General features: G+C 56.4%; 1 protein-coding gene and 1 long non-coding RNA gene across 7 annotated transcripts; one reads left to right on the top strand and one right to left on the bottom strand.

Moving 5' to 3' along the window:
* The first annotated feature begins 4,790 nt into the window (after nt 1-4,790).
* LOC119045478 (uncharacterized) lies at nt 4,791-7,618 on the top strand. Its single transcript, XR_005081791.2, has 3 exons — nt 4,791-4,924; nt 5,961-6,042; nt 7,326-7,618. It is a non-coding gene; the product is annotated as an uncharacterized LOC119045478 (long non-coding RNA).
* On the bottom strand, nt 6,041-26,171 carry SLC22A8 (solute carrier family 22 member 8). Of its 6 annotated transcripts, none has more exons than XM_037140226.2 (11): nt 26,077-26,171; nt 25,022-25,381; nt 12,652-12,755; nt 11,955-12,109; nt 11,318-11,486; nt 9,248-9,371; nt 8,922-9,037; nt 7,766-7,980; nt 6,957-7,065; nt 6,739-6,799; nt 6,041-6,513 (listed from the first exon to the last, which is right to left on the bottom strand). In XM_037140226.2, exons 2-11 carry the CDS (start codon nt 25,355-25,357, stop codon nt 6,307-6,309), a joined length of 1,596 nt encoding a protein of 531 aa, XP_036996121.2. In that variant the 5' UTR covers nt 25,358-25,381; nt 26,077-26,171; the 3' UTR covers nt 6,041-6,306. The 6 variants fall into 6 exon arrangements, with proteins under 6 accessions (XP_036996121.2, XP_036996123.2, XP_036996125.2 ...); XM_037140228.2 differs by having other exon boundaries at nt 6,331-6,513; nt 6,596-6,799; XM_037140230.2 differs by having other exon boundaries at nt 6,331-6,527.
* Between the last annotated feature and the right edge of the window lie 1,664 nt (nt 26,172-27,835).

Below are 27,835 nucleotides of genomic sequence, written 5' to 3'. Positions count from 1 at the left end.
TTTAGGCGTGTAAAGGACAGGACAGGGTGGACTGAGGTAGGGGTGGTGGGAAGAGATGGACTCGGGGGGGCTCACCTGGGCATCTGGGGGCAGGGCCTTTCGGTCTTCCATTTAGTGAGAAGCGGCTTCTGAGAAGTGCGGTGACCTTTTGAGAGGCTCCTGTCATTGTCAGTGGACAGGACCCGAACACTCTGTGTCCAGGAAGGGCTGCCAGAATATAAGACGCCCAGTTAATCTGAATATTAGATCAACAAATTTTTTTTTACAGTAATCGTGTCCCTATAATCACATGGGATAAACTTACATTAAAATTATTCACTGATTTGAAATTCAAGTTTAACTGGGCATCCTGTATTCTTACTTGCTAGAGTTGGCAACCCTGGTCTTCGGTCTTCTGGGCTCAGCTCACCTGTCATAGGGCCAGAGCTCTCTGTTCGGTCAGAGAAACAGCAGGGCTCAGAGGCTGCTTCTGAAGCAACGGGGCCCGAGACCACCATCACGCGAGACTCGGGAGCTCCAGCCTGAGGCCCACGGGCCTCGTGTGGCTCAGGGCGGCTGTGAGTGCAGCCTGACCCAGAACCGTAAAATCACTTAAAACATGATGAGATCGTTTTGTGATTACGTGTCACGCGTGGCCCAAGACAGCTCTTCTTCCAGCGTGGCCCAGAGACGCAGGGAGGTTGGACACCCCTGACTGGCGCTGGGTTCTTCCAGTGCCTCAGCTTTAACCTTCTAGCTTCTCCGGATTCAAATTTCTGCCATTTTTTTTTTTTGCAATGAGCCCAAGCATAGTTTATTTCTAGCCAGACTTCTAAGACAGCCACTTGGTCTCCTCCAGCACTTGGCTCCTGAGTTCTGATCCCTCACCAGCAGGGCAGGGCTGCGCTGTGATCGGATGGGATCTGGTTGGTTGGGTCACGGGTTGGGTGTGCCGAGAGAGCCGGGGACCTCTTCCTGCTTTTCACTTGCATGGGATATATTGTAAAACATGGGTGCTGGGATCAGCCTACTGGGGTCCTTCCCCCACTTCCTGGCTGTGCAGCTGGGGGACGTTGTCGAACCCCTCTGTATCTCTATGTTCTTGTTCGCACGGTGCAGAGAAGAGTCATGTTGGCTTCTTGTGTTGCTGGAGGGTTAAATGAGCCAATATACAGGTAAAGATCTTAAAGTATCCCCTGCCTCACAGCTCAGTGATTGCAAGCTGTACTTACTGTTTATGTCTGGTAAAAAAGTAAGACTATTGATTTGAGAGAGAAAATACACTGAAGCACATCTTATCCAAAGAACAGAGATTCTCCACGGAGGGTGATTTGTCCCCCGGGGACACCGGCCATGTCTGGAAACACCACGACTGGGGGTCGTGGTGCTACTGGCTTTTGTGGGTACAGTTCTGGGATTCTGCTGGACACCCGGCAATGCACGGGACACCCCCACACGACCAGAAATGGTCTGGACCCCAAATGCCAATATGCTAAGGTTGAGATCCCCCCAACTGAAAAGATGATCGATCCCAGCCCTGCTGGGCTAAGGTCACTCCAGTCATACAGATGGCTCCTACTCCGATATTTCTAAGATAGCCCACACCCTCATCTGAGTGGGGAGACAGCTTGCAAAATGGGGAAGAGAGCTCCTCCTCCCCGTTTTGCCCGAATACAGCAGAATAGCCTGGCTTCCAGGCGCCGGAGCTCTTTCTCTGGCCAGCCCACCCGGAGGGACTGCATCGGGGCCCCAATCTGCCCGTACGCCTCCAACATTCTTCTCCACCACGCTGACTCTGCTGTCGGGCTGGGGCATGGTGTGTTTCCACTGGGAGTCTCTGGCTGGCCCGCTCCGCGATCTGGTTCTCAGTTCTTCCGGTGCAAAATCTACATCTTGTTGCTGAGATGAAGCAGTTTGATTTCCATCTTCTCTTGTAAGGAGTCAAGATGCCCTGTTATTGCGTGCAGTTTATAGAAATTACTCTTTTGTGTCTTAAGTTGGGAGGGGGTTTATTGCCCATCAGGGCTCTGGGATACTTGAGGTCTTAAACTATTCTAACCTCAAAGCCAGCTTCTTAACGGCTGCTCTAGAGGAGTGGACTGCCCAGCTAATAAGGTCTTAGACATCATCTCGTCTCATTTGTCCAGAAGGGAAGAGGGGAGGCACAGGAAGGGGTGTGACTCAGCCCAGCCTCCCTCCTTCCACCCAGCGTGGGTTCCGGGCTGGGACCCCCTGGGTGTCCAGATGCCTGACAACATCCTCCGGGCCAAGGTATATAAACAAGAGCCTTGTGCCCTGGGGATGTGAGGACAGCTGGACAAACAGACTGGGGGTTCTGGGGCAAGTCTCCTGCCAGAACTTGCTGTCTTCATGGGGGAGAGGACGGAGTGCTGAGGCCAGTGGGGGAGGTGGTGGGTCCTTCCAAGAACCCTCCCCCTCTGACCCTGTGCCCAACCTGGCCTTGGAGGAGAGCTCCCCCCCAGTTCCTGACCAGCTTCCAGTCAGGCTGAGTCCGGAAAAAGATCAACTAGAGACTCCAGGGACTGAATTGTGGTTGGCTCCTGGGATCATTTGGTTAGCAAGGGGAGTCCCCACTGGCCTCCCAGCTCATAGAGAGTTTCTTGATAGAAATGATCATGTGGAAAATGATCTGCAGAGTCAGGGACTATCCTCTATGGACCAAAGGGTCAAATCTGGGGACTTGAGATTGGCTAAGAGCCACTTGCCTTCTCTGTGTAGGTCAGGAGATGGAGGCTCAGAATAGGCAGAGGTTGGTCCATGATCACACAGCAAGCAGACTTCTTGATCCCATCGCTCTTTCTATCACGCTGGCGGCTCTTCCATGTCCCAGATGCTCTGAGACATCTGGATTTTGCCTAACTTATTCTGTTAAATAAATGGGACTTAATAAGGAGTGTGACTACATGTAATTTTGATTTTTAGTAACTTGTGACACCTTTCAAATAAATAATTTACAGATCAAAGAAAACACTCTTGCTCAACCCTAAGCATGCGTTTGAAAATGCTTAGCCAGGAGAGCAGTCTGGCAGCAGACTGGGCGGGACTCACAGGCCGTGGTGACATCTGGAACGAGGTACCAGACTGTGAGCTTCATGCCCGTGGCAGGGCCACCCTGGCCGATGGATGGTACAGAAGTTAACAGTTCACGCACAGACTGCCATTTAAAGTCTGGACGCGAGGCCAGTAACCAATGAGGTGGCTCAGTATGAGGACTCTGCCCAAGAGCGGTGCCAAGTGGCAAATCACTAAGCCACTTGGAGGCCCAGCTCAGGAGCAGAGAGAAGGGAGTAGGGGAGGCAGGATGAAGCTGAGCTGGAGAAGGGCAGCCGGAGAGGGCATGGCACCCAGACCGAGCGGGGGCTTTGGGAGCAGTAGGAAGAAGGGGTCAGTAGTCCTGGCGAGCATCCTGGGTCACCAGGAGTCCTCATCACGGGGCTGGGAGGTGCCGTCCTGGGCATCCTCCCTTCCCTCCTGTGTGTCTGCAGTAAATGCCCTGAAATAGCCCCAGAGACCTTGGGAGCCACCCTGAATTCTGACAGCTGAAAGGTAGCAGGAGAGTGAGGTGGCTGGTGTTCCTCACTGAGCCCCTTCTTCTCCCTCCAGCTTGCAGTCAAGCCAAAGGGAGGCCTCGGTGACCCCTTTGTCAGCTGACCCTAAGTCAAGTGCAGTGGGGCTGGGTTGGGCGGAAGTCAAGCGCAGGGCTGTACGAAGGCACCGGAGCAAGTGGAGTGACGCTGGATCTCAGGGTGCCAGGGGACGGGTGTGGAAGCGGGTGGGGCCCATCCGCGGCAGGCCCTGTCACAGGGTGCACACTTCTTCCCAGAGGGGAGTCACAGAGAAGCCGGAGCAGGATGACCTCTCTCTCAGACGTTTTGTTTTATTTTGTCTTATTTTACTTCTTTTCTTCCTCTCTCAGATGTTTAACGACCGATTTGAGGGCAATCAGCTCTGTGAAGTGTGTGGGAGCTGCTCTCGTGGGGCTAGCCTGCCGTGAGAGCTCTAGCCGCTAGGACGAAACACACGGCAGGTCCGGAAGCCTTGGGGCAAATCGAAGGCTCTGAAATCTCTCACAGATGATGTCGATGCCGGTTACATGTAACAATGGTGATACAGGGATGTCCTGGGCTAAGTACAAGGTGCTGTTATTGCATCTAATACACTCTGATTAAAATGAACTTCCCTTTTTTTTTTAACTTTGAAAAAGCAGCCACTGGGGATTTTTAGCTCATGTAAGTGGCTCGCGCTGCACCCCCACTGGACAGCGCTGGGAAGAGTCCCAGAGGATGGGCCCAGGACAGGGTTCTGGGGGGCGGCAGAGGAAGGGGCCCTGCTTTGGGAACTGTCTGGTCACAGGAATGGAGATCCCCGAGTTTAGCTCACACAAAAAGAGACCCTGATGCAATGTGGAGAATTCAGGGGTATTTATGGGAGCCCAGTGTCTGAAAGCGCATGCTGGGCTGAGTGGGCTGTGGGACCTGGAGCCCACGGAGGAGAATCAGTGCAAACAGCCTCGTCAGCTCTGTCTCTTGTTCCTCTTTTCTCTCTGTTCCTTTCTTATCCTTTTTCTGCTCGACCTGCCTCTGGACCAGCCCACCCGCATGACAATGTCCTTCCTGGGGCGAGGGCCAAGGGACGGACTGGACTCTCCACGCTCAAACCCCAGCCCAGGACGGAATGCGTGATCAACGAGACTTGGATCCGAGGGGCTTCTGGCCCTGCCGGTCATGGGTGGAGGTGTGGGGTCATATCACTGTTCCGTCAGCAGGCCCTGGGACACATCCCTGGGGACACCGATCACTGGGGACACCCTGAAAGAGACTGAGAAGGAGCAGCCAGGGTGTGGGAGGGAGCTGCAAGCGTGTGGCGTCTCAGCAACCAGGGTTGCAGGGCGTGGCCAACAGAACCACACCTGCTCAGAGTCCAGGTAAGACAAGTGATGAAAAGTGACCTGTGGATTCAGCACGGGGCAATGCATGTCCTTGGTGAAACCAGTTCAGGGAGGGGGTGGGAGCCCTGTGCGCTGCGGAGACAGATGAGGTTGGGAAGGGGAGGCAGACCGCTCCTCCCCATTGTCTGGCTGTGAACGAGGGCAAGAGCCGAGTGGTCTGGGAGGAGGTGAGGCACCCGAGGGGGTCTGCTTGCTCGTGCGGATTTCCTGAAGGCAGGAGAGGCTTGAGCATAACTGGTGGTGGAAGGAACCAGGAGGGAGCGGACGGGTAGAGGCCTCAGGGGGAAAGCAGTTGGCCTCTGAGGGGACAGGCCGGGTGCTGGGCCCCCGGGAGAGGTCTGGGCTTAGAAGGGAACTCAGGAGACGTGGATGGAAGTAGCTTTGGCTATTTAATGTTTTCTCTGTTAAACGGAGACAAAGTCGTCGGCGGGTGTGGGGCTGGGACGTGGATGGGAGATGAGGGGTGAGCAGGGCAGGAAGATCGAGCTTGGAGCAGCCCCGTTGGTCTGCGGCCACTCTGGGCTCGTCCAGCCGTCTGCTCACACACGCTCGGGCGAGGGACTTACGGGGGATGCGTCTATGGGAACCCTGACCTCCAAGGTGGTGGCGATTGGGGATGGGCTTTGGGAGATTAGAGTTAGATGTGGTCTTGAGGACGGGGCCCTCAAGACGGGGTTCATGTCCTCAAGGAAGAGATTCCCGACAACTAGCTTCCTCTCTCCCCCTCCACGTGTGGGTGCAGTAGGAGGCAACCAGCTGCGAACCAGGAAGGGGGCTCTAACCGGGAACTGGGCCTGCCAGCACCTTGACCTCAGACTTGTCAGCTTCTAGGACTGTGAGCAGGAAGCATTTGTGGTTTAAGTGACCCAGTCTGTGACGCGCTGTGCCGGCAGCTCGGCAGACTAACGTGGAAGGCTTGGTGTGTACACACTTCGGTGCACTCACACGTGTGTGCGTATGTTCGCATCAGCCCAGCTTGCATGTACCTGTGTGTCCTTGCCTTCCTGCACAGGTGGGTACAGAGGATGCACGTGAAGCTCATGCCCACACAGCGGCCTGCCCCCCTCCGCTCCCCCGTTCCTGAGCCACACAAGGTGTTCATTGTTGTTTATTGAAACCTCCCATTAAAAAGGGGGGCAGAGGGCAGGAAGGGGAGGGAGGGTTGAGCCAGGGTGGCCAGGGGACTTCAGGGAAAAGGAGGTGGGACCGTGGGGAAAGTGGCAAGGCCTGGGCTGCAGGGAGGAAGAGGGCGGCAGGGTCTGGGAAGGCCAGTGGCTGAGTCTTAGACCTGGTTGGGGCTGGGCTGGGGGAGCGGTGGCGGTGGCAATAGTGCCACCAAGCTCTCAGAAGCCTTTGTTCTAAGAGCACCAACCTGCCCAGGGCCCCCCTGCCCCCCCGAGGTGCCTGTGGAGCCCAGAGGCAGGCAGGGACCTGGCTGGGGCTTGTCTCGGAGGTTGTGTTGCCCTCAGCCGGGGCCCAGGCCTGGTCGGCAAGGCTGCAGAGGGGTCCTCTGGGAATCTTTCTCTGCTTCTGGCTCCCGCTTTGGCTCCTTTACCCGTGGGGACCTAGGGAAAGAGAACTGAGGGAAAGCCCCGGGCCTAGACCCGCTTCCCCGAGGAACAGCACCGCGGAGGCCGGGGGACTGACCATTTTTCCATGTCTTCGAGAGTCTCTGGCAAGGGTTGGTTGAGGGTCTCAGGCAGGAAGAGGGAAGCGCTACCTCCCAGGAGGGCCATGGTCCCAAAAATGACATTGGGGACGGAGGGATGCCATTCTGCCGTGATTCTCACCAGGGGGGCCGTCATGCTTCCTATGCGAGCCAGCAGGTTACTTATGCCCACGCCTGTTTGCCTGCGAGGGTCAGAGCAGGGATTGGCCACATGCATGTGGGGCCCCTGAAGGACGGCGCCGGGGCCCAGGCAGGGTGCAGGAGGATGCCGCAGTCCCACCTGAGCCTGCATCCTTCAGCTGGGCCAGCCCCAGGCCCAGCCCCAGGCCCAGCACCTACCGGATGACCGTGGGGTACAGTTCACTCGTGTAGAGGAAGAGACAGCTGAAGGAGCTGGACAGGCACCCTTTCCCGAACACAGCCAGCACTGTCCTCAGGGTCTGCAAGTCTGTGGGGGGGAGAACGCATGGTGAACCTTGGGGCTTAGGAGCACCTGCGTATTCTCGCTCTGCAGCAGACCTTGTCTCCCTTTTTGCTTTGGCTGCCAGGAAGCTCAGACCCAAGCTTAAAGCCAAGTCATAGCCATTCTGCTGCTCCTAGGGCTTAACAGGTTTGTGTCCTGCTGCATTTGTGGTTTTCCCTGGCTCTGATTCCCTGTTCTCATTAACTTTTTTTGTTGTGCGTGTTCTTGTCCTAAATTATCTCCAGTTCCTTTGGCGGGACAGAGAAGCATCAACACAGAAACATCTGTAGAAAATAAAGCTGGCTTTTCCACGGATATGGTGGAGGAGTTTCTGTGAGCACTGGGCTCCGTTGTGTCTCCACTCCAGCCTGTTTTCTCCAGCGGTGCCCCCCAGGCCAGGCCCACCCCTCGAGAAATTCTGCACACTGAGCAGATGGCACCATGCTTTTCAGAGTGAGAGCTGGAACAGACCTTTGACGTGGTCCAGCCCGACTGAGTTGTTTTCTAGATGAGAGACCTGAGCCCCAGAGCAGGGGGACCTCCTCAAGGTAACAGCAAATTAGAGACAGAATCAGTAGAGCTGGAGTCCCTGGCGCTCACTTCCCAGCCTGTGGTGCCCGTGGACACGCTGGCCTGCATGGGTCAGCGGGCCCATGCTGACTCAGGGGTGGCTCCAGCTGCTCACCCGAGGACACGAAGATGAGAGCCAGGATGGTCACCCCTGCCAGGAGCAGGACGGCGACCAGGGTGTTATGCCGGCCCAGGTAGCTCATGGAGAGGATGGCCAGGAACTTGGCTGGGATGTCGACCCCGCCGAAGATGAGCTGGAGGATGTAGAGGTTGACTCCAAATTCTTCCACAGCCATAGCCAAACTGTAGTAGGCAAAACCGGTGGCAAACCTGAGGGTGAGGGGGCAGTCCAGTTAGCACCTGCTGCCCCACTGGGGCCTGTCCCCATACTGGTCACTGGGTCACTAGGATGATGACTAGTTTCATTTGTGTCCCAACTGCAACTGATTGGTTGGGTGGCTCCAGGGCTGTTTGGAGGCCCCTGAGGCTGTGTCTGGACTAGGTGAGAAAGTGCTGGGATCGACTGCTTATGTCTAACACGGGCAGGGGTAGGGTGCGGTGGCAACGATGCCACATAATTGACCCCAGAGAATATCGGGGCTGGGGGGACTGCTGGAGACCACAGGAGGCGGTAGAGGATCTCTCTCGGGTGGTGACAGTGTAACAGCCAGTTAGGGGAAGTGGAAGCGGGGCTGCCCGGAGCCTGCCCTGCCCTGCCCTCCCCGGAAGTCTGGGTCGCCTGTGAAGCGTTCCTGAGCAAATCCAGTCTCACGCAGGGATGGCCAGGACGGAGAAGGGCCTCAGAACCAGGGCACAGACAGGGCTTCTCAGGAGCAGTGGCATGGCAGGCAGAAGAGGGGAGGAGGAGAAGCACAGTTTTTGTCCTCGAGTCTGAAGCCCTGAGGACTGTGCTCAGTTGGGGTCTCAGAGGACAGAGGCCGAGCAGTGGGGGACAGTGTTGGGGGCGCAGCATGCGGAAACGGCTATGGCAGGGACATGAGCTGGTGAGGGGGTTTGGAACACTTGCCCAGGGGGTGGGGGGTGTGACTCCCGAGGAAAGCAGACCCTGATGGCTGGACCTGGGTGTGGGGCAGGGACACAGAGGACTTCCTGGTGCTGAGGCTGGGGCTGGGCTGGGGCAGCCCAGGGGAGGGGGTCTTTTGATGCCTCTTGCAGGTGCCCCAGGCTTTGCTCACCTGCTGGAGGCCTTGTTTACCGCCCCTGCCTTGGCAGAGGGGCTAGGGCGTGGGCGGGGAGGGGTGGTGGGTTACCAGGCCAGGGCGAGGCAGAAGGTCACGCGGCGCAGAATGGGTGTCTGGAACAGGTCAGCTATGCTGTGCTTGGCCGTGGTCAAGGAGACCTCCTTGTGCAGGTTGTGTTTGAGCTCCTTGGGGCAGAGGGAGGGGAAGGCTGCCATGAGTCACTGCCGGCAGGCGGGCGGGAGAGAGGAAGGGGCAGGCCTGCTGCCTCCAGAGGAGCCTGCTCAGTGTCAGACGGGAGGTGGGCTTGTGAGCTGGTGAAACACAGCCAAGAGGAGGGCCCAGCCCGAGGGCAGAGCCCGGGGTCCTGCCCCCACTTCAGTGCCTCTCGGCCCTACCTCCAGGCCGATTTTCTCTGCCTCCTCCTTCTTGCCGTTGAAGGCGGCCACCCACTGGAGGATCTTCAGGGCCTTCACAGACTTGCCAGACAGGACCATCCAGCGTATGGACTCTGGTATCCACCTGGGGGCCAGGGTCAGACCACAGTGGCTCACCCCTGAGCCGGAAGTGCCTTTGAGAGCCTGGATGAAAAGGTCCAGGCAGGGCCAAGGGGCAGGAGGCCCAGAAACCTGAGCTGCCTCACCACAGATTTCACGGAATTTAAACTTGGCCGAGCTTTGCACCTGGGCCATTTCCAGTGTTTTCTTCTTCCCCTTCCAGAAGAGCCTTTTCTCGGCCCCTACCTAGGCTGCTTGTTATTGTTGGGTGTCTTCTTAGTTAGGAACCTTGGGCCCGAGGCCAAGGCAGGTGGGGCCTGGGGAGGGGGGGGCGTGTTTGAGGCTGGACGGCTTGAGGTTGCGCACGCTCACCGCCCCAGCCTCCCCGGGCTGCATCCCAGGTCCTGGGTGAAGGGGCAGCTTGGGAAGGGGGCAAAAGTTGGGGCTGTGGTCTAGGGAATGGGTTTGAGGATCCTTGGATTTTTCCTACAAAGGACCAACTCTGCTGGGGTGGGGCTTGGGAGCTGAGCACAGCCTGGGGTGGTGGGATGGGCGAGGGGGCAGCCAAGCTCACTGTCCCTCACTCCGGGGCTGTACCTGTGAGGTTGGTTCGCCCTGAGCAGTCTCTGGGGGTCACTAGGGGTGGGGAGAAAGGAGTGATGTTTGGAAAAGTCTGGCCCGAGTTGAAATCAATTCCAGCTGTGGCCCCTGCAGGTGCCCAGGACCTGGCTCCAGCAAGGCCCTCGGGGGAGTGGGCACTGGTCGCTGAGACCACTGGGCTCAGCTAAGAGTGGTGGCCTCCAGGGCCCGTTGCCATCCCCTCTCCTGGCCTTTTGGCATCTGTTTCCGCCGGTTTTGTCAGCCAGCTCACTCCAAGATTGTCAGCGACTTCTTTCCAGTCACCAGGGGCAGGGCCCGAGCCCCGTCCTCCTCTCCGGGAATAATGTCAACAATGGCTTCCAACCAGGAAGCCTCCCTGGGGGCCAGGCACGAGTAAGTCTGGGTGACACGCACTCTTATCCTCATTTTGCTTAGAAAACCCCAAGGCTCTGAGTGGGCGAGGCTTGTCCCAAGTCCCATACGAAGGGGCCCAGGCTCTCGACCAACTGTACCTGATTGATCCTGCTGTTATTTCAACACTTCACTCCTTCTCTGCTCCCCTCCCAGGCTGAGGACATCTCCTGGCTCCTCCCTGAACCCACGGACCCCCTCTTGCACCCCAAGATTGCCCACCCCTTCTAGAAGGCTCTAATTTCCACATGGAGGTCCCATCCCAGTTGTGTATCTTTTTGTGTAACCTTGGGGGATCGCCTCACTTCTCGGAGGCTCGGTGTCCTCACCTGTGAAACAGGAGCAGCCAGGCCCCCTTCCAGCAGAGGCCGTGAGGAGGGGAGGCAGTCCAGGTCGGCACCCGGGACGGGGTCTCGCACATGGCGGGTGTGCATGCAGTAAAGCGCTGCTGCGAGACTTTGTTTCCTGTCCTGAATTTGCTTATTGTTTCCTGTTCATTGGCTCCAACTACCTTCTGGAGATTCATTTCCTGTCCTCGTGGGTCCTCGGGTTTGACTCGTTCATAATGAACTCTTGACCTGCTGTGGGGCGGTCTCTGACCCAGGCACCTTTATTCTGCCAGGGTCTCAGGCTTTGGGCTTTTTTCTCCTTTATACTGCAAATTTGAAATCCCCAGATGGTGTGGCTTTTCCTTCAGAATGCTTCTCACACTCGTCCCCTGATCCTCCTGCCGATACGGTTACCTCCCTTCTGTCTCGGCTCAGCACGTCTGCTGCGGCAGGCAGCCCCGGAGGGCGCCCCGGAAACCTGCTCCCGCCTGCACCTTGCCTCTGTGTGGGTAATTCCTCCTCCCTGACTCTGGGACAGGGGGGCCCCAGCATGGACAGAGCTGGCCAGCCTGGTCAGGCCTGGACTTTCTGCTGGGCTCTGCTGGGCCTGAGGAGGGAAGAGGCCACCTACCAGGACAACAGGAAGAAGGCGAAGAAGGGAGCGGACACCGTGAGCTGCAGCCAGCGCCACTGGGGGATGGCGTAGGCCAGGCCGGGCAGGACGAACTGGCCTATGGTGTAGAAGTAGCCGATCCCAACCGATATGATGGCCCGCATCCGGGTGGACACCCACTCGACACCTGTGGGAGGAGCCCACAGACCAGCTTAGGGCCCTTCTGGACCCTGGGCACCTCCCTGCGAAGGGCCATCAGCTCCTGGCTGCTGGACCTGACTGTGACTCTCTTTGACAGATGCTGAGACAGAGGCTCAGGAAGGTGGGACGCACACATAGGTCTGCCTGACTCCCAAGCCCACGCTCTCGACCGCCTCCCCAGTGGCCGGTGACTTCCCTTGTTTTGCCTCAATTTCCTTATCTGTAAAATGGGGGCAACAGCATCCCTTTCTTATGTGTGAGGAGGACTGAGTGAGATCAGACACTTAGCAGAGGCGAGTGCTCAGGACCGACACAGAGCTGCTGCTCTTACACGTGTCATTGTCATGTTCGGAGGGCGACACCTCACTCTACTGAGGCCCCAGGGGACCCAGGCCCAGACCCCACTCTCTGGGCTTCGGCTGGTGCTCCCCTGCCCCCTTCCCCTGCGGCTCACTCAGGATCACGGAGCCCAGGGTAACACCTGCGATGCTGAAGCCACACAGGAAGCGCAAGGCCATGTACATGGGAAGGGCGGGGCTGAAGGCTGCACCTGAGCCGCTGGCCGCCAGCAGCAGGTAGCTGCAGGACAGGATGGGCTTTCGGCCAAACCTGCAGCTCAGAGGAGAGAAGGGGCTGGGTTAGCCGCTGTGAGCCAGCCAAGGCGAGCGACGCTGCAGGCCTGGAGCAAAGGGTGGGACCGCCACCTCCCAGGGCGCCAGGCAGGGCATGTACATTCCTCCCCAGAGTGAGCCTTGCTTGTAATTGCATTTTTTTTGGGGGGGGGGACAAGTTTGTAATTAGAGGTTTTGTAGTTAATGAGTCAACTCTTCCACCTCCAGCTTAGCTGCCTGAGCAGGGGTCAAATGGTCAAGCCATCTCCAAGCGGTCCGTCTACCCCACCCCCACTGCGACAAAGCTGCTGCACTGTGTCGGGAAACCTGGACGCTTTTCCCACTGGGTCTGGGGAGGCTGGCAGACTCGAGCTGCAGGGCCTCTGGATCAGAGAGAAGGCCGGGGCCCAGGGCTACACAGCAACACCATCCCTCCCGCCTTCCTCAGCTCTTTGCCTCGTTGGGGCTCATGGGTGGGGCACAGAGGGGCAGGGTGGTCGCCATGGCTGTGCCCACTCTTGGGAGGCCCCGGTGTCTCACCTGTCAGACAGGCTTCCCAGCAAGATTCCCCCTATTACCATGCCTGCCATGAAAACAGACTGGGCCATCTCCTTCAGCTTGTTCGAGTCACACACCAAGTCCCACTGCAGAGAGAGAGGGAACATCGACGGGGCTCAGTGCCGGCCAGCCCCCCGGCCACGCTCAGCCTGCGCCCCACGGGCGCGCTCACTCTGCAGCGGCCCCACCCGACCACCCTGCACCTGGGCCCCTGCCTCCCAGGCACCCCTTCCCCTTCCAGCCCGGCCCTGGCTCCCGAGTGCCCCCGGTGGCTCTTTGGGGCCCGCGCTTTTGTAATGACAACATCCCTCTAGCACGTGTGGCCCGTCGCTCGACTTTCAAAGTCTGCTCAGCTGTCACATCTAGCTTTGTCCTCAGCCCTGCCCAGCTTGCTCCCCACGTGTCACCTCACACCTCCGAGGTCACTCCCTTTGCTGTGCCCTTGACCTCGCCCTCTCTCCCCCATGGGGACACGCCTCCATGGATGCCACCTCGCTCCGTCCCACGTCCTCACTCCCTCGCCCCCTCTCCCGACCCCACCTCGTCAGCATCGGCACGTGCTCCATCTCTCCGGCTTTCCCCCTCTTGGCTCTCCACGCTCACTTCAGCCCCCGTCCCTTTAGGGCCACAGTTCTGGTGCGAGGCTCTGCCCCTGCCACCAGCCCATCCTCAGCCCTGCCGCTTCCTCAGTTCTGCCTCTGTTGCTCCGCAGAAACTGTTCCCCAAAGCTGGTGTCTCTTCTGCCAAGTCAACGGACCGCCTGACTGTGTCCTGACTGGACTGGCCTGCTGACCCCTCCCTCCGCCTGCTGTTCCCTCCTTTCCTCCACGGGCTCCGAGTGGGTTTCCCCGGCCCTTCTTGGATCGTCCTCCCTTTTACCCATTCCCCCCAGGAGACGCCATCGGCGTCTGTGGCTTCAGTGACTATTTTATGATGAAGACTCCAAATCCATATATTCAGCCCAAACCTTCTTCTGGTCTTGAGACCAGGAGACCCAGCTGCCTGTTGAAATCCCCACCCCGGGTGACGGGTGTCCCTCGGGCATCTCACAGCCCACATGTCACGCCCCTGCCTGGTGGTCTCCACGTCTCAGTGACCGGTAAGCCCTCTTTTCATTCCTTCCGTACCCTCTTTAAAATCACTCAACTCTCCAGTTTCAAACTTTTTAACATTTTTTCAATCTGGACTGTTCTATTTCCATGACTACTATCTTAGTGCAGGTCACACCGTCTTACCCTTGGGTTGAGGACAATAGCCAATATTTATTGAGGATTTACCGCACACGGGGCACTTTCCAGACCTGCACCCCTTCAATCCTCACAATGACTTTACGAGGTGGTGCTCTCACCCGAATTTGCAGGTGAGGAAACTGAGGCCCTGGGAGGGTTACCACAACCTCTCCTGACAGGCCTCCCGGCCTTCTAGCTCCACCCCGCCCACCCGTGCTCTCCAGGGTAATCTCTACGACTTTCTAAAACACCTCTCAGACCTGCTTCCTGTCTTGCTTCTCCCACTCCCTGGCTTCCTCTCGTCCCTTCGGGTGAAGGGAGAGCTCTGTTCACACAGATTTCTAAAGCCCTTCTGCCCCGGCCCTTGCCTACCTGTCCAGCCTAATCTCCTGCTAATCCCCTAAGTCACTCTTTGTACAGCTACCCTGAGTTCCTTGTGTAATGAAGTGGAGAATTTATTCACCAGCAATGCCTCACAGGAATGTTTTGGAAGTAAAACCGTGTAGGGAAAGGACCCTACCGGAAGTCAGGGACAGTGGATAAGACGCCAGGTCCCCCAGCTTCCGCAGAGCGGCCCCGCATGGCCAGCACGCCCACTGGGCTCTTCTGGCTGGAAAGAGAGCCTGCGTGCTATGTGGTGTGGGGCGGAGAAGGGTAAGGGGAAAGGGAGGGGGTGAAGAAAGGGGCACCAGTGGGTGTCTGGAGGGACTCTGGTACTTTGTGGCGTGTTTCCTCCTTTCCTGTTGGTGGGAATGGCGACACCCGGCAACTCCGGAAGCCCTGTGTCGAAGATGGCAGAGCTGCTGTTGTCACTCTGGGTTCCTGAATGACCTCATGAGCAGACTCACCCATCAACCTGAAATGCTCCTCTTAGATCTATTGAACGAGAAAGGGAAGCACTTCCATGTCCCTTAAGCCACCGAAGTGTTCTGTTACGGCAACCTAGCCTATCCTGATACATCCCATGGGGTGGAAATTTGATTTTCTGCCCCCAGCTTTCAATTTAGTGCCTTAAGAAATCTGCCTGTTTGGATCATGAGAAGGTCAATGTCAGACATGCTTGGGTAATGTGAAGCTGTTTGTTGCCCAGCTCCACCGTCAGAGAGCAAATCCACTGGGGCTTCTGCCCTGGCCCAGGTGATGCTGTTGGCTTTAGGACACCTGTTGCAAGCCAGGTTCTTCCATAGACTTGGAAAGTCTTGGTTGGACTTCGAGTCACGTTTAAAACCCGCCACAACCCATAGAAGTCCCTGCAGAATCTGCTCCCAGCTCTCTCCTCCTCACCTCCCTGCTCCCACTCGTACTGCTGTCTCCCACGCATCTTCCTCTCAGTGCGCTGGGCTCCTTGCCACCCGGAAACTTGTCAGGCACCCAGAGTCTTGGCGTGTGGTGTTCTCTTGGCCCCTCGACTTGCTCCTTCACCTCGTCTAATCTTTGCTTGGATGCTGTCTTGTTAACGAGAACTTCCTCGCCCACCCTATTTAACATGGCAACCCCCGCCCCAGCAGTGGAGACGCCTGTACCCTACTTCACTTTATAGCGCTTGCACTGTCCGGCCTATTGCATATTGTTCAGTGTTTAAACTCTGTCTCCCAAGAATGTTATTTTGATGAAAGCGAGGCTTTGGGTCTGATTTGTTCACGATGGGCTTCTGTCGCCTGGAACAGCTCCTAGTGGTCACTGAACACACACGCATGCAACTGAGTGTGTGAACACCCCCCAGAAAGAGCAGAGGGACGGAGAACCTTACAGGCGTAGACCCGTGCCAACGTCCGCCTGATGGGTCACAGGGTCCCCTGTCCACATGCCGTGAGGCGGGCTGCCTGGTGTCACCGTCACCAGGATGGAGACGGTCTAGGCTGTGTATGTCGAGTCCCTCTGCGCATGTCAGCGAGAAGGACTGGAGAAACCTCGCCATCAGACTGGAGTGACTTCTACAGAACATCGTCCACCGGGAATGGCAAAATGAGGTTTTGGAGCTCAGAAGGAGGAGCACTTTGTGATTAAATAGTAAGTCTTGGTATTAATTGCATTCTGAGTAGCTTTTAAGAGATTTCACATTAATGAGGCTCGTCGGCACTGATGATAACAGTGGCCATGGCTGCCTGCGGATCAACACTGATCCACAAGGCCCCGGCCTCAGATGTGCAACTGTGATGGGTTGGACTGTGTGCCTGCAACAGAGAGGTTGAAGTCCTGACTCCCAGTACCTCATAACGTGACCTTATTTGAAAATAGGGTTGTTGCTGTTGGTATTAGTTTACGGTGAGGTAGCACTTGGAGAGCTATGGAGCCTTCATCTAATGTGACTGGAGTTCTTACAAGAGAAGAGACAGACACCCAGGGAGGAGACCACGTGACAGTGGAGGCAGAGGTCGGGGATGCACCTGTGAGCCCAGGATGCCAGGCATCGCAAACCAGCACCGGGAGCTGGGAGAGGGAAGCAAGGGCACCTCCCCCGGGCCTGCGGGAGAGCCTGCCTGCGCCTTGACGGTGGACGGTGGACGTCCAGCCTCTGCCGGGTTTGCGCTGCTCTCCTACGGAAGCCCTAGGAAATGAATACACCTCGCATTTCCTGCCTGTTTGAAGTCCCTGCTGGCTTGATGGGGGGTGACGGCAAGGGACTGGGAATAGAAGATGACAGCAAGGGACTGGGAAGAGAGGAATGTGGCAATGAAGGAAGCTGATGCAGAGAGAGCTGGGGAGATTTTTAAAGGCATCCTTGAATTTTGAGGAGGAGGGAAGGGAAGATACTTACAGAAATTTCTGGCATGCTTTCTATGCGGTTAGCTGTGTCAGACTCTTAAGAAGGCCCTGGTCACAAAACCTACAGCCGAAGGCCCAGCGGCTCTTCCAGGAGCTGACGGTGTGGTTTGTTTCTCTGACTCCACACACGGGCCGGGCCGCATGGTGTGTGTGCCTCTCATCGGGTTAATGGACTTAAATGGGTGATGGTGGGAAAGCTCGCCGGTACATTTCTCTCTACTGTTGTACTTGTCGTCATTGCCTCAGTCCAGCCATGCTGCCAGCCCTAAACTCACATCAAGAAGATCCTCCCCGGCGCCTGGCCCGAGCAGGCAGTCAGCGTGTCTCTGACATGGACACGTGGCTGAGGTCACGTCCGTCCCCATCTCTCCTATCCCAGTCGGCACCCTCTTCTTGCCTCTGAGAGGACATGTTACAGAGCCTTCTGGCTGCTGATTTGCTCCTCTCCCTCTGGTACTCTGTGACCCCACGGTGGGCGGAGACGTCCCCTTGGCTCTTTGTCCCTAACAGCTAATAGAGTGGTTGGGATGCGGTCAGTGTTAATGTTTCTTCAATGAATAATTTTAATGAGGAACAGGGCCGGGGTTAATATTCATATCTGACTGGTGAGGCCCAGGGAGGGAAAATGAACTCGCTGGTAGGAGGGAGCTCTCCGATACTTCCACACCGCCCTGGGGGTGGCCTGGGCTGACCTCTTCCCCACTGACTTTTGGGAACTCTGTATAGAGTTCTCACTCCCAATATCCTAGCCCTATGTTCTTGGCCTTCTCTCTCTTCTCCTGGAGAGTTTACTGAGCCCCCAAGGAAGCTGCTTCTTCCCTAAGAAGGGGGAGCCCTCCCCCGCAATGCTTCCCAAGTGGTCTGATGCACCAGGAAGGTGGCGGGTAAGGAAGAGAGGGCCTGTGATAGCCAGGAGTAAGGTCTGCCAATGACGCTCTAGAAGCCTCCCGAGGTAGCTGTTATTATCGCCCCCACTTTCAGACAAAGACATTGAGGCACAGAGAGTTGATAACCTGCCTAAGCATAGCTCCGTTCCTTTGGAGGCAGGGACTCGAACAGGTCTGTCGGGCCCCCGATGAACGGCCTTGACCACGGCTTCCCGATGCCTCACTTGTGCTCAGCTCTGAACTCTGGGCTGCAGGAGGGAAGGCTCAGGATATGCGAGCCGTCACTGTCACCGAGAGCCACTACAGGACCAGGTCGGGCAGCCCAGAATGGGCGGGAATTGTGGTTGAGAAGGCAGCCAGGGCCATCTGCTGTTGGGCCCAGCCGGTGAGAGACTGGCGTAGGTGCTGGAGCACAGCCAGATAAGAGGCTAAAGGGCCCCTCGGAGGGAAAGCAGAGGATAGGCATCGAAGGTCAAGGTGAGCCCTGGCCGGGGAGCTCAGCTACTTAGAGAGTCAAGGTTGGGGGTTAGACTCCCGGTCAGGGCACACACAAGAATCAACCAACGAGTGCATCAATAAATGGAACAACAAACTGATGTTTCTCTCTCGCTCTCTCCCTCTCCTTCCCACCCCCTATCTCTTAAATCAATAAATAAGAATTAAAAAATATTTTTTAAAAAGGTCAGGGTGAGTGAGCCATGTGTGATCAAGACCAAGGTCAGCAGGGTGGAGCCCTGCTGTGTGTGTGGGGGGCTGCCTCTACCCGGAGACCCCACACATGGGCTGTACCTCCCAGATCGAGGACAAGGGAAACAATTTGCTCTAGCTTTGGGGACTTTTAATTCTTTTCATTTTTTAAATTTATTGATTTTAGAGAGAGGAAGGAAGAGAGAGAGAGAGAGAGAAACATTGATTTGTTGTTCCACTTATTTATTTGCTGGTTGATTCTTGTATGTGCCCTCACAGAGGATTGAACCAGCAACTTTTGCGTATTAGGATGATGCACTAACCACTGAGCCTTCTGGCCGGGGCTGCTTTGGGGACTTCTAGAACCAGGTCAGACCTTGGGGGTGGGGCGCGGTGGCGGGACACACGGCGCCATGTCCACTCAAACCACAGCACAGCCCTCCCCTCCCCCTTTAATTCCGTTCTATAGGTGAGGGGACAAGAGTGGAGAGGGGCAGTGGCCCACCAGGCCACTGGCTCTGGGTAGGAGCTGGTGCTCAGGCTTGTGCCTCTTGCAGGAGATAAGAGCTACAAGGGGCTTCGGGGGGAGGCAAAGCCTGGGAGAGCGGTGACAGCCGAATTCTCTTTTACCGGGGGTCCCCCTGCTCTTTTGGTGTGGAACCGCACCCCCAACCGCCACCCCCTGTTCTCAGGCCATGTCTGTCAACAACAGCAACAACAACAAGGGGTGCGGAGGAAGCGGCAGTGAACGCGATCGTGAACATCGAGTGACTGCTCTGGGTGCCAGGCCCCCCCCCCCCCCCGCTGCTGCCTCTGCCTGATCTTTAAGGTGCAGGCTTGCTCTACTCCTGGGGTGGTGGCATCCCTGAAAATGGCAGAGTCAGGATGCGAACCCTGCGGCTTGACCTGGCTTACAACTTCACACTGTCCCTCTGGGGGACAGACCCTTCTCCCCACTAACCAGGGTCCCCAGCCCTGAGTGGTTGCCACATACTGTTTTCCGGCAGCTCCAGCATCCTGCCTGCTCCCTAGAAGCCCCCCCCTCTGGTGAGGCTCAGCCACTGTCTCGCCCCTGCTGCACGGGGGGGGGGCCGGACCCCGCTCCAGCCCAGCCCAGCCCAGCCCAGCCCAAGCAGAGGGAGCACAGCTTACGCCACAGACTGGACCACAAATGGAACAGTCAGAGGGTTTTGTTGTCCTGTGCTTTTGAGAGTGCCTGGCTGGGTCCTGCCACTTTCTGGTTGGGTAGGGTCCCCTCCCAGGGGCTCTCACAGCTGAGAGTCCTCTGGGAGCCAGCCTGGACCCAGACCTGAACTGAGCATGGTGCGGGAGGGACCTTGAGACCCATGAACCCCTGTGCTTCCTGGACCACAGATTCATTCAGTCCTGACTGCTGGAACTTGGCTGAACTGGACGTGAATTGACCTCTGTGCACAAGACCTGCAACCTCTGCTCTTGGTTGGGCTCTCTGGAGCCCAAGGTGCATCCCGGAGGGGAAACCACTTTCCAGCTTCTCTCCTGCTGGGCTCTGAGGGGTGTGCCCTCCTTTACGCGTTAACTGAGCTCTCACTGTGCAGCCAGCCCAGTGATGGTAAAGAAGGTGGACGAGACACCTCCTCTGCCCTGCGGGAGCCCCGGTGAGTGGGGCAGGCTGGTCCAAGAACAATGGCCTCCTTGGGGCTGCAGGTGCACAGTGGGTCTCACGCGTAGGGGGTGGGGTCTGGGTTAGGCAGCCTGAAGTGCAGGGGAGGGGGGCGGGTCGGCTCTGGAAACTGCCGGCCTGGGTTTCACTCCCATCCCCACAGTTTGTGAAATGTGGCTCCTTGGGACGGTGACCTGTTCCTGTTTTCTCATCTGTAAAACTAGGGACATGCAGGCTTCTGGCCAAGATGGAGGTGTAGGTAGACACACTGTGCCTTCTCACACAACCAAAATAAGGACAATTTAGAAATGAAATAACAACCAGAACTGACAGAAAATTGAACTGTATGGAAGGCAGACAACCAAGTTAAAATAGACACATTCATCCAGACTGGTAGGCGGGGCAGCTGAGCAGAGAGGGGTTGCAGCAGAGGAAGCGGTGGTACTGGGTGCACAAGGCACCCCAGGCGTGAAAGACCACAGCAGGGGGATGCTGGGCGTGCAGGTGATGGCTGGCAGGCCCTGGGCACGGGGTGGCAACAGGCAGACCCAGTGAGGTGGCGAATGGGAAGTGGGACATGGCATGTAGGGCCACTGGCTGACCACAGGGCCCCACATTTGCATGCAGATAAACCAGGCGAAAGTGGGGAGTGAGACAGACCATGCAATCCAGGGTCCCAGCGTGGGGAAATAAAGCCTCAAAAAATGGATCGAAAACACTTGTGGGGGTGGGGGCACAGGGAGAGACTCCCAGACTCACAGGAGAGTTCGTTGGAGAGACCCACATGGTTCTAGAATGTACACAAGCCCACCCACACAGGAATCAGCACCAGAAGGGCCCAGTTTGCTTGCAGGAAATACAGAAGGGACTGAAATCTGACAGAGAGCGGGCCAAGTGCCACTGTTCCCTGTTGGACTCGGACCCCACGTACAGTGTCATGATGTAGACATGTGGGTTGCCTCACCCTGGTGAACACCTAGGTCTCTGCCCCTCATATGTAATAGGTGCAACAAGACAAAAAAATGGCCCAAACGGAAGAACAGATCAAAGCTCCACAGCAAATACAGTTAAGTGACGAAGAGATAGCTAACCTATCAGATGCACAGTTCAAAACACTGGTGATCAGGATGCTCACAGAATTGGTTCAATTTCGTCGCAAATTAGATGAAAAAAATGAAGGCTACACTAAGTGAAATAAAGGAAAATGCACAGGGAACCAATAGCGATGGGAAGAAAACTGGGACTCAAATTAATGGAGTGGACCAGAGGGAAGAAAGAAACAACCAAACAGAAAAGAATAAAGAAACAAGAATTCAAAAAAATAAGGAGAGGCTTAGAAACCTCTAGGACATCTTTAAATGTTCCAACATCTGAATTATAGGGGTGTCAGAAGGAGAAAAGGAAGAGAAACAAGTGGAAAATTTATTTGAACAAATAATAAAGAACTTTCCCATTCTGGCAAAGGAAATAGACTTCCAGGAAGTCCAGGAAGCTCAGAGAGTCCCAAAGAAGTTGGACCCAAGGAGTAACACACCAAGGCACATCATCATTACATTAGCCAAGATTAAAATGAAGGAGAGAATCCCAGAAGCAGCAAGAGGTAAGGAGACAGTCACCTACAAAGGAGTTCCTATCAGACTGTCAGTGAATTTCTCAAAAGAGACCTTACAGGCTAGAAGAGGCTGGAAAGAAGTATTCCAAGTCATTAAAGGCAAGGACCTACATCCAAAATTGCTCTATCCAGCAAAGCTTTCTTTTAGAATGGAAGGGCAGATCAAGTGCTTCTCAGATAAGGTCCAGTTCAAGGAGTTCATCATCACCAAGCCCTTATTTTATGAAATGTTAAAGGGGCTTATCTAAGAAAAAGAAGGTAAAAAATATGTATAGTAAAATGACAGCAAATTCACAATTATTAACAACCACACCTGAACCACAAGTAAACTAAGAGGACAGCTAGATCAGGATTGGAACCATAGAAATGGAGATGACATGAAGGGTTAGCAACAGGAGAGTGGGAGGAGGAGGAGAAGGGGGGAGAAGGTACATAGAATAAGTAGCATAGACGGTAGGTAGAAAACAGACGGGGGGGGGGCGGCAAGAATAGTGTGGGAAATATAAAAGCTAAAGAACTTAAAATGATACATGGACATGCACTACAGGAGGGGAATGTGGGTGGGAGGGGTGTGCAGGGTGGAGGGGAGTGAAGGGGGGAAAATGGGACAACTGTAATGGCATAGCCAATAAAACATATTTTAAAAAAACTAGGGACACACAGGTGCTAATCTCGGAGGGCTCTCGTGGGGACTTAATGGGCTGTATGTGCGAAGTTCTCAGCACATGGAGGCGGGGCGGCCACAACTAGGGTTCAGTTGTTATTTTTTTAAGCAATTAAACAATTGTTTAGGTTTTTGTTCCTCTGGCTTGGTTCCTCATGTTCTGGGTTTTTGGAGGACGCGTGTGGTGGCCTTTTTTCCCTCTTTGTCTTCCCAGGGACCCCATGTCCAGCTGGCCCCCCAAACATTTGGAAGCTTACTGTATTTGGCCGAGTATAAGGTGCACATTTTTTTCCCAAACTTTTTGAGGGAAAAATAAGGGTGTGCGTTATACATGGGTAGTACTAATTCTGTATCTATTTAAATGTTTTTAATTTTTGTATTTATGTTTATATGTTGGAAGTACAACTCTAGAAAGCAACAACAGTAACCTGTATGCAAAATAATACCTTATAATATGATCATTGGTTTTGTTTCTAAATATAAATAGATTTAAAAAATTGAGTTAAAAAATGAAAACATAAGATTTTTTCCCCCCGAAAGTTGGGGTGAAAAATGTGGGTGCGCATTATACATGGCAAATTACGGTATTCACAGGTAGTGAGGCGTCTTCCACTCCCTCCCTGCTCTTCACCCCCAAATCTATTCAGGTCCAAAGTGCCACACAGTCTAACTCCCTGACCTCTCGGGTGTCTATTCTAACTGCCCTTTCCAGCCTGCCACCTTTGTCCTGGAGCTGGTGGTGGCCTGCTCACCAGCCCCCTGTTGCTGGACTAGAGCTGACCACCCTGGGGAGGTGATCTGAGAGCCTGGCTCCCTGCTCCGCATCATTCTATGTCCCCTCAGCCTTGGGATGGAGACCACACCTTCTCCCTAAGCATCTTCACCAGGCCCTCCCGTGCCCGCTGCCTGCCCCTCCAAGCCCCCTCCTTCTCTGGAGGCCCTTGGACTGCTTCGCTCACACCTCTGCGGCCGTGCACTTGACCCCACACAGGATTCCCTTTGTCCTCCTCAGGCTGGCGTCTGAGTCACCCTGCTTCACACTCAGCATGGACCCCCCTGGGTCCCCCTTCCAGGCTGGTCAGATGTCCCTCCTCTGTGCTCCCAGAGCACTCTGGGGTTACAAGCTCCTGTCCCTTCACTCCGCAGATCCTTCGCAGAGGCCTCCGCTGTGCCGGGCACTCTGTGCCGGGAAAGAGCAAGGCTGCCGGCAATCCCTGCCCCGGAAGCTCGCACGTCCCACTGCCCAGGGTGAAATGCAGGTGGCGTCTGCATTCAGATCCCGAATCTGTCACTTACTGGTGGTGCCACCTTGTACAAGCTCCTTGCCCTCTCGGTGCTTCAGTTACCCCATCTGAAAAATGGGCTTATCATACTAACTACCTGATAGTATCATCAGGAAGGTTTAAAGTGTTCGTATTTAAAAAACACTTAGAACGCCACCTGGAGCATAGTAAGTGCTTTATCAAGAAATACTCATTAAGCACACAATGGAAGCAACAATGGACTGCGAACACAGGGAGTCCTGGGTTCAGGTCCTTCCTCGGCCTGGCCCTAACCGTGTGTAATTCCGGGGAAGTCCTGGAAGCAGACTGAGCCCGAGTTTCCTCATTCCTGAACCGGAGAGACTAGTGGGCACGTCTCTCACTGAGAAGGCATCTCCTGAGGCTCCAGGAGCCACCCACGTAGCATGCCCAGCACAGGACTGTCACTGGGTGAAGACCTGGAAACCCAGCTCTTCTCATGAGGCAAAAGAAAGAGCCTGCCCTTGAGGCGCTCAGGGTCCCCGAAGTGGAATGGAAACTTTGGCCTCTGCTCACTGTGCAGATGCCTCCTCCTCCAGGAAGCTTCCCTGGCATCTATGGCCCCTCTGTCTCTGAATGGCCAGAGACCCTTGTCGTCCACCTCATGCCTCTAATGAGCTTTAGCTTTAGATCCCAATTCCTGAAACCGACCGGCTGGGTGGCACCAGGACTTCCCTCCCCTTCTCTGAGTCTCAGCATTTTTCGATCTGTAACGGGAGATAAAATCGCCCTCAGGAGGACATCACGGTGGGAGTCGCACTGGGAGACAATGTCCGCAAAGCGCCCCAACGTGCCAGGCAGCCGGTAGAGCCTCGCTGAAGGCTGGTTCTCACCCTGGTCTCTGGCCCCCCCATGCATTCAAGAGTCTGACTGAACCCTGGGACTCCCGGAGTCCTGGGTGCGGGTGCAAAGAGCAGTGACCGACGAAGGCAGGAATGAATGGGGCGAGCCCGGCAGTGCCCGGCGAGTGGAGGAGACGTTTTCTGGGTCTGCTCAGGTGGGTTTCCACCACCCACTCAGTCCGCTTTCTCCTCCACTCACCTTCCGCCTTGGGGCCTTTGCCTGAACAAGGCAGAATTTTTCTTCTTTCCCTCCCTGCCTGGCTAAGTCCGGCCGGACGTTTTTATCTCGGGTCCAGGGTCACTTTTTTGGTGACTCTCCCTTCAGCGCTGCCCCCGCCCCCCACTGCCCCCACACCCAGCTCAGGGGCAGGGTGCAGTCTCAAGTCATAGCCCAAAGTCCTTTGAAGTAGCAACTTCTCATTTCTCTGTGGGGTACTTTCTGTAGTTGATGTCCACTCGGCCGTGGACCCTGTGGGAGCAAGGCTGGGGCAGTTTTTGTGTCCCCCGAGCTCAGCACCGAGCCCCGCACAGAATGGGCTGCTTGGAGAAATGCTTGCAAAACCAGGCTCCTGGTTGGTACGCATCTGCACCCCAGTCCGTCGTCTCTGCCTATCCAGTGCCCTGTCCCCGTGGCCCAGGGGCACTGGGCCCAGCCAGCGTCCCGCCTGTGAGTGCTGCAGGGTGTGTGTGGGGGGCTGCTCTAAGTGGCCCACAAGGCATACCTCGGTCACAATGGAGTCCCTGGCGCTGACATCGTAGACCCAGCCGTCCCTGCACGGCTCGGTGGCCCCCCAGGTGTCGTTGGGCAGGCTGGCATTGGGCGGATGCACAAAACGGAGGCACGACTCCGGTTTCCCATTCAGGCCCCTGGGGAGTACCCAGGGCCCCGCAGAGGCGTTGGGGGGTGGGCGGCAGTGGTGGGCAGGGGTGCTCGCCGTGAAGATCTGCAGCAGGTTGTGGTTGGCCAGGCCGAGGACCGGGAGGCCCAGCAGGACCATGATGAGGAACTGGAAGGGGCCCTTGCTGTTCACGCTGTCCACGATCTGGGAGAAGGTCATGATGCCGAGCAAGAGGAGCCAGAGCTGCGGGCAAGGCACCGGGACGGGGAGAGGCGTGTGTGTGTGTGTGTGTGTGTGTGTGTGATGGGTGTGCACGTGGGGTGGCGTGCCAAGGTGTACCTGAACACTCGTGTGTGGGACGTTGTGTGCATGTCGATGCATAAGGGTGTGGGGCTCGGTTGCGTGTGCACACAGATCTACAAGTGGCTGCAGGAGGAGGGACCCAACTGCGTGTACAGAGGAGGGGTCTCTGGTGTGTGTCCATGGCGGGTCTGCAGGGGGAGTATGTTTAGGCTGGAGCTTGAGGGCACAGTGGTGTGAGCTTGGGCATGTGGTTGTGTGTGTGTGTGTGGGCTTGGGGTGCGAGTCCGTGTGCGCTCAGCCAGGCTGGTTGCAGTGTGGGTCACACGGCTGGGACCGAGGGCCTACTCTCAAACAGGACGGATAGTGGGCGTGGGCAGGGGAGGTCCTGGTTGCCAGAGCAGACATACATGGTTACCTCAGCTCACCTGCTGGGAAAGTCCTCCCCAAACTCGGAGCCTCCTGGCTTTTGACCTCCCCTGGGGTGAGTCCCACTCCACTGGGGTAGCAGAAAGGGCCCAGGCAGGTCCCAGAGGGCCTGAGGGACTTGGCCAGTCACAGCAAGACGCAGGGTCCAGCCTTTGGAGGCCTAGTCCCCGGGGGGCCGGGTGGGCCTGGGGGCCTCCGCCCTTCCTCACCTGGTGGCCGGGCCTGGCTGCCTTCGGTTGGGCTGGTGGATGTGGCTGGAGCCGCACTCGGTCCCAGGGCCAGCAGCTGCTCGTTCGGCTCAGCTCCTTCGAGCTGTGTTTGTGTCGTCCCCAGGGGGGCTTATATAAGGCGTAAGCTGTTCCCTGGGGTAATGTTTGACTTTCTTTTAAGGATTAATGGCCCTCCCCGGCAGGGAGAGTGGTAGACCCAACAACTGGAGCTTCCCTCAAAGGGCTGCCTCAGCAAAGACGGGGCTGCCCGTGTGGTCGAGCCTGGGGGCTGCTGGCTGGCCTGGGGCAGGCTCGCCTGTGGAAGGAAGGGTCTGGGAGGGGGTCATCTCTGAGGACGGAAGAGTTGACAATAGCCTGGGAGTGGAAGGGCTGCCCAGGAAGAAATAGTCGCCTGCACCTGTTCCCAAGGGCTCAGGGCTGTCATCTCCTGGGGACCCCTGTCTGCATCTCAGACCCCAGAGACTCAGCTGAAGCCCCCTCCTAGCCCACGCTCCTCGGACAGGCTCCTCTCCAGACCGGCCACGTCCCACCGTGGGCAAATCACAGCCTCTGTTGTTTTGTATTGTTGTTTCTCTGAATATTATTTTAATTATATAATACTGTGTTTCATGCATACACTATAGGAAATACAAACAAGCCAACCAAACAAAACAGCCAGTCCCATGAGGAGCCAACTCCGGTGTTCCGATGGATGTCCTTCCAGCCCCTTCCACATACGGGAGCCTCACAGCGGCCCCGTCGCCATGCTGGCGCCATAAATTTGGAAATGAGCACAAAGAGGTCGAGTAACTGGCCCCCAGCCCCCCAGCCAGGAGGTGGCATGGCAGATGTCGTGTGGCCCTAAGCCCCTTCTGTCCCTGGAAGCCGACACTCTCTAAAAAGTCTGGGGACCCTGTACTGTCCCCCTCAGCCCTCGTCCGGTTTCACCTTCCACAGCCCTGCCACTGACTGCTTTGCACCTCCAGAGATTTCTGGGAGGTGCCCCACCCCACCTGCTCTGCGAGCCAAGGTGGAGCCCACCCAGGGACCCCCTTCCATTCTCCTCCTTGGCCCCCTTCTCCACCAAGGCAACATCCAGCTCCCCCAGCTCCAGCTATGCCCCTCCTCCCCCTAAGCCTCCTCCCGCTCTCCCTCCACCCGCACCCCAGGGCAGGGTCGGCCCCGCCTCTGGGCCCCCACCTGGGCCCAGCGGTGATTGATGTTCTCTAAGTGGCCCCAGGCAGAGCGAGATCCGGAGTCATCAAAGAAAGATTAAATTACGCTCCAAGGCAGCCAAAGGGTTGTTTTAGGAAGGTTTTCAACTGTGAGGCTGGTGGGAAGCTGGGCCTTTGCCGAGCACCCCGTGTCCTGGGCTTTCACCCTCTGCGAGACTTTCAGGTCCCTAATTGGGCCTGGGCTGCCCCTCTGTTCCTAGTGGAATGCCGTCTGAGAGGTGCCCTGTGGCTTCCCACCAAGGCTGCGGGAGCAGAGCCACGTCACCACGGGGGAGTTCACGCTGCCCAGGGAGGGCAGTGGGTGTGCTTGGGCTCGTGGCATATGAACTGAGGTTGTCTACTGATCGGCCCTGGGGGTCGGGGCCAGGCACTTGCTGTATGACCTTGGGCAGATCCCCTCCTGGGCCTCTTGCTCCTCCTCTTCGTTCGTTAAGTGGCTGGAAGAAAAGCCCACCAGAAATCTTTTATTGAAACAATATATTGGGTTCATAAGATCAATATATAGATACTAGAGGAGGTGGATT

Source organism: Artibeus jamaicensis, unplaced genomic scaffold (genome assembly GCF_021234435.1).
Source record: "Artibeus jamaicensis isolate MK-2021 breed Jamaican fruit bat unplaced genomic scaffold, CSHL_Jam_final scaffold_614, whole genome shotgun sequence".
Lineage (NCBI taxonomy): Eukaryota > Metazoa > Chordata > Mammalia > Chiroptera > Phyllostomidae > Artibeus > Artibeus jamaicensis.
The sequence above is the reverse complement of the archived record's forward strand: the minus strand, read 5'-3'. Positions and strand labels throughout refer to the sequence as shown.

Bases quoted from the DNA above. Each gene is read 5' to 3' on its own strand.
- SLC22A8 (XM_037140228.2), bottom strand. From the start codon at position 25,357: ATGACCTTCTCCCAGATCGTGGACAGCGTGAACAGCAAGGGCCCCTTC. The intron at 9,038-9,247 runs GTAGGGCCGAGA...CTCTGCCCCAAG, and splicing joins CAGAGAAAATCGGCCTGGAG to GAGCTCAAACACAACCTGCA. The intron at 7,066-7,765 runs GTGAGCAGCTGG...TCCCCCCCACAG, and splicing joins TCTCATCTTCGTGTCCTCGG to ACTTGCAGACCCTGAGGACA.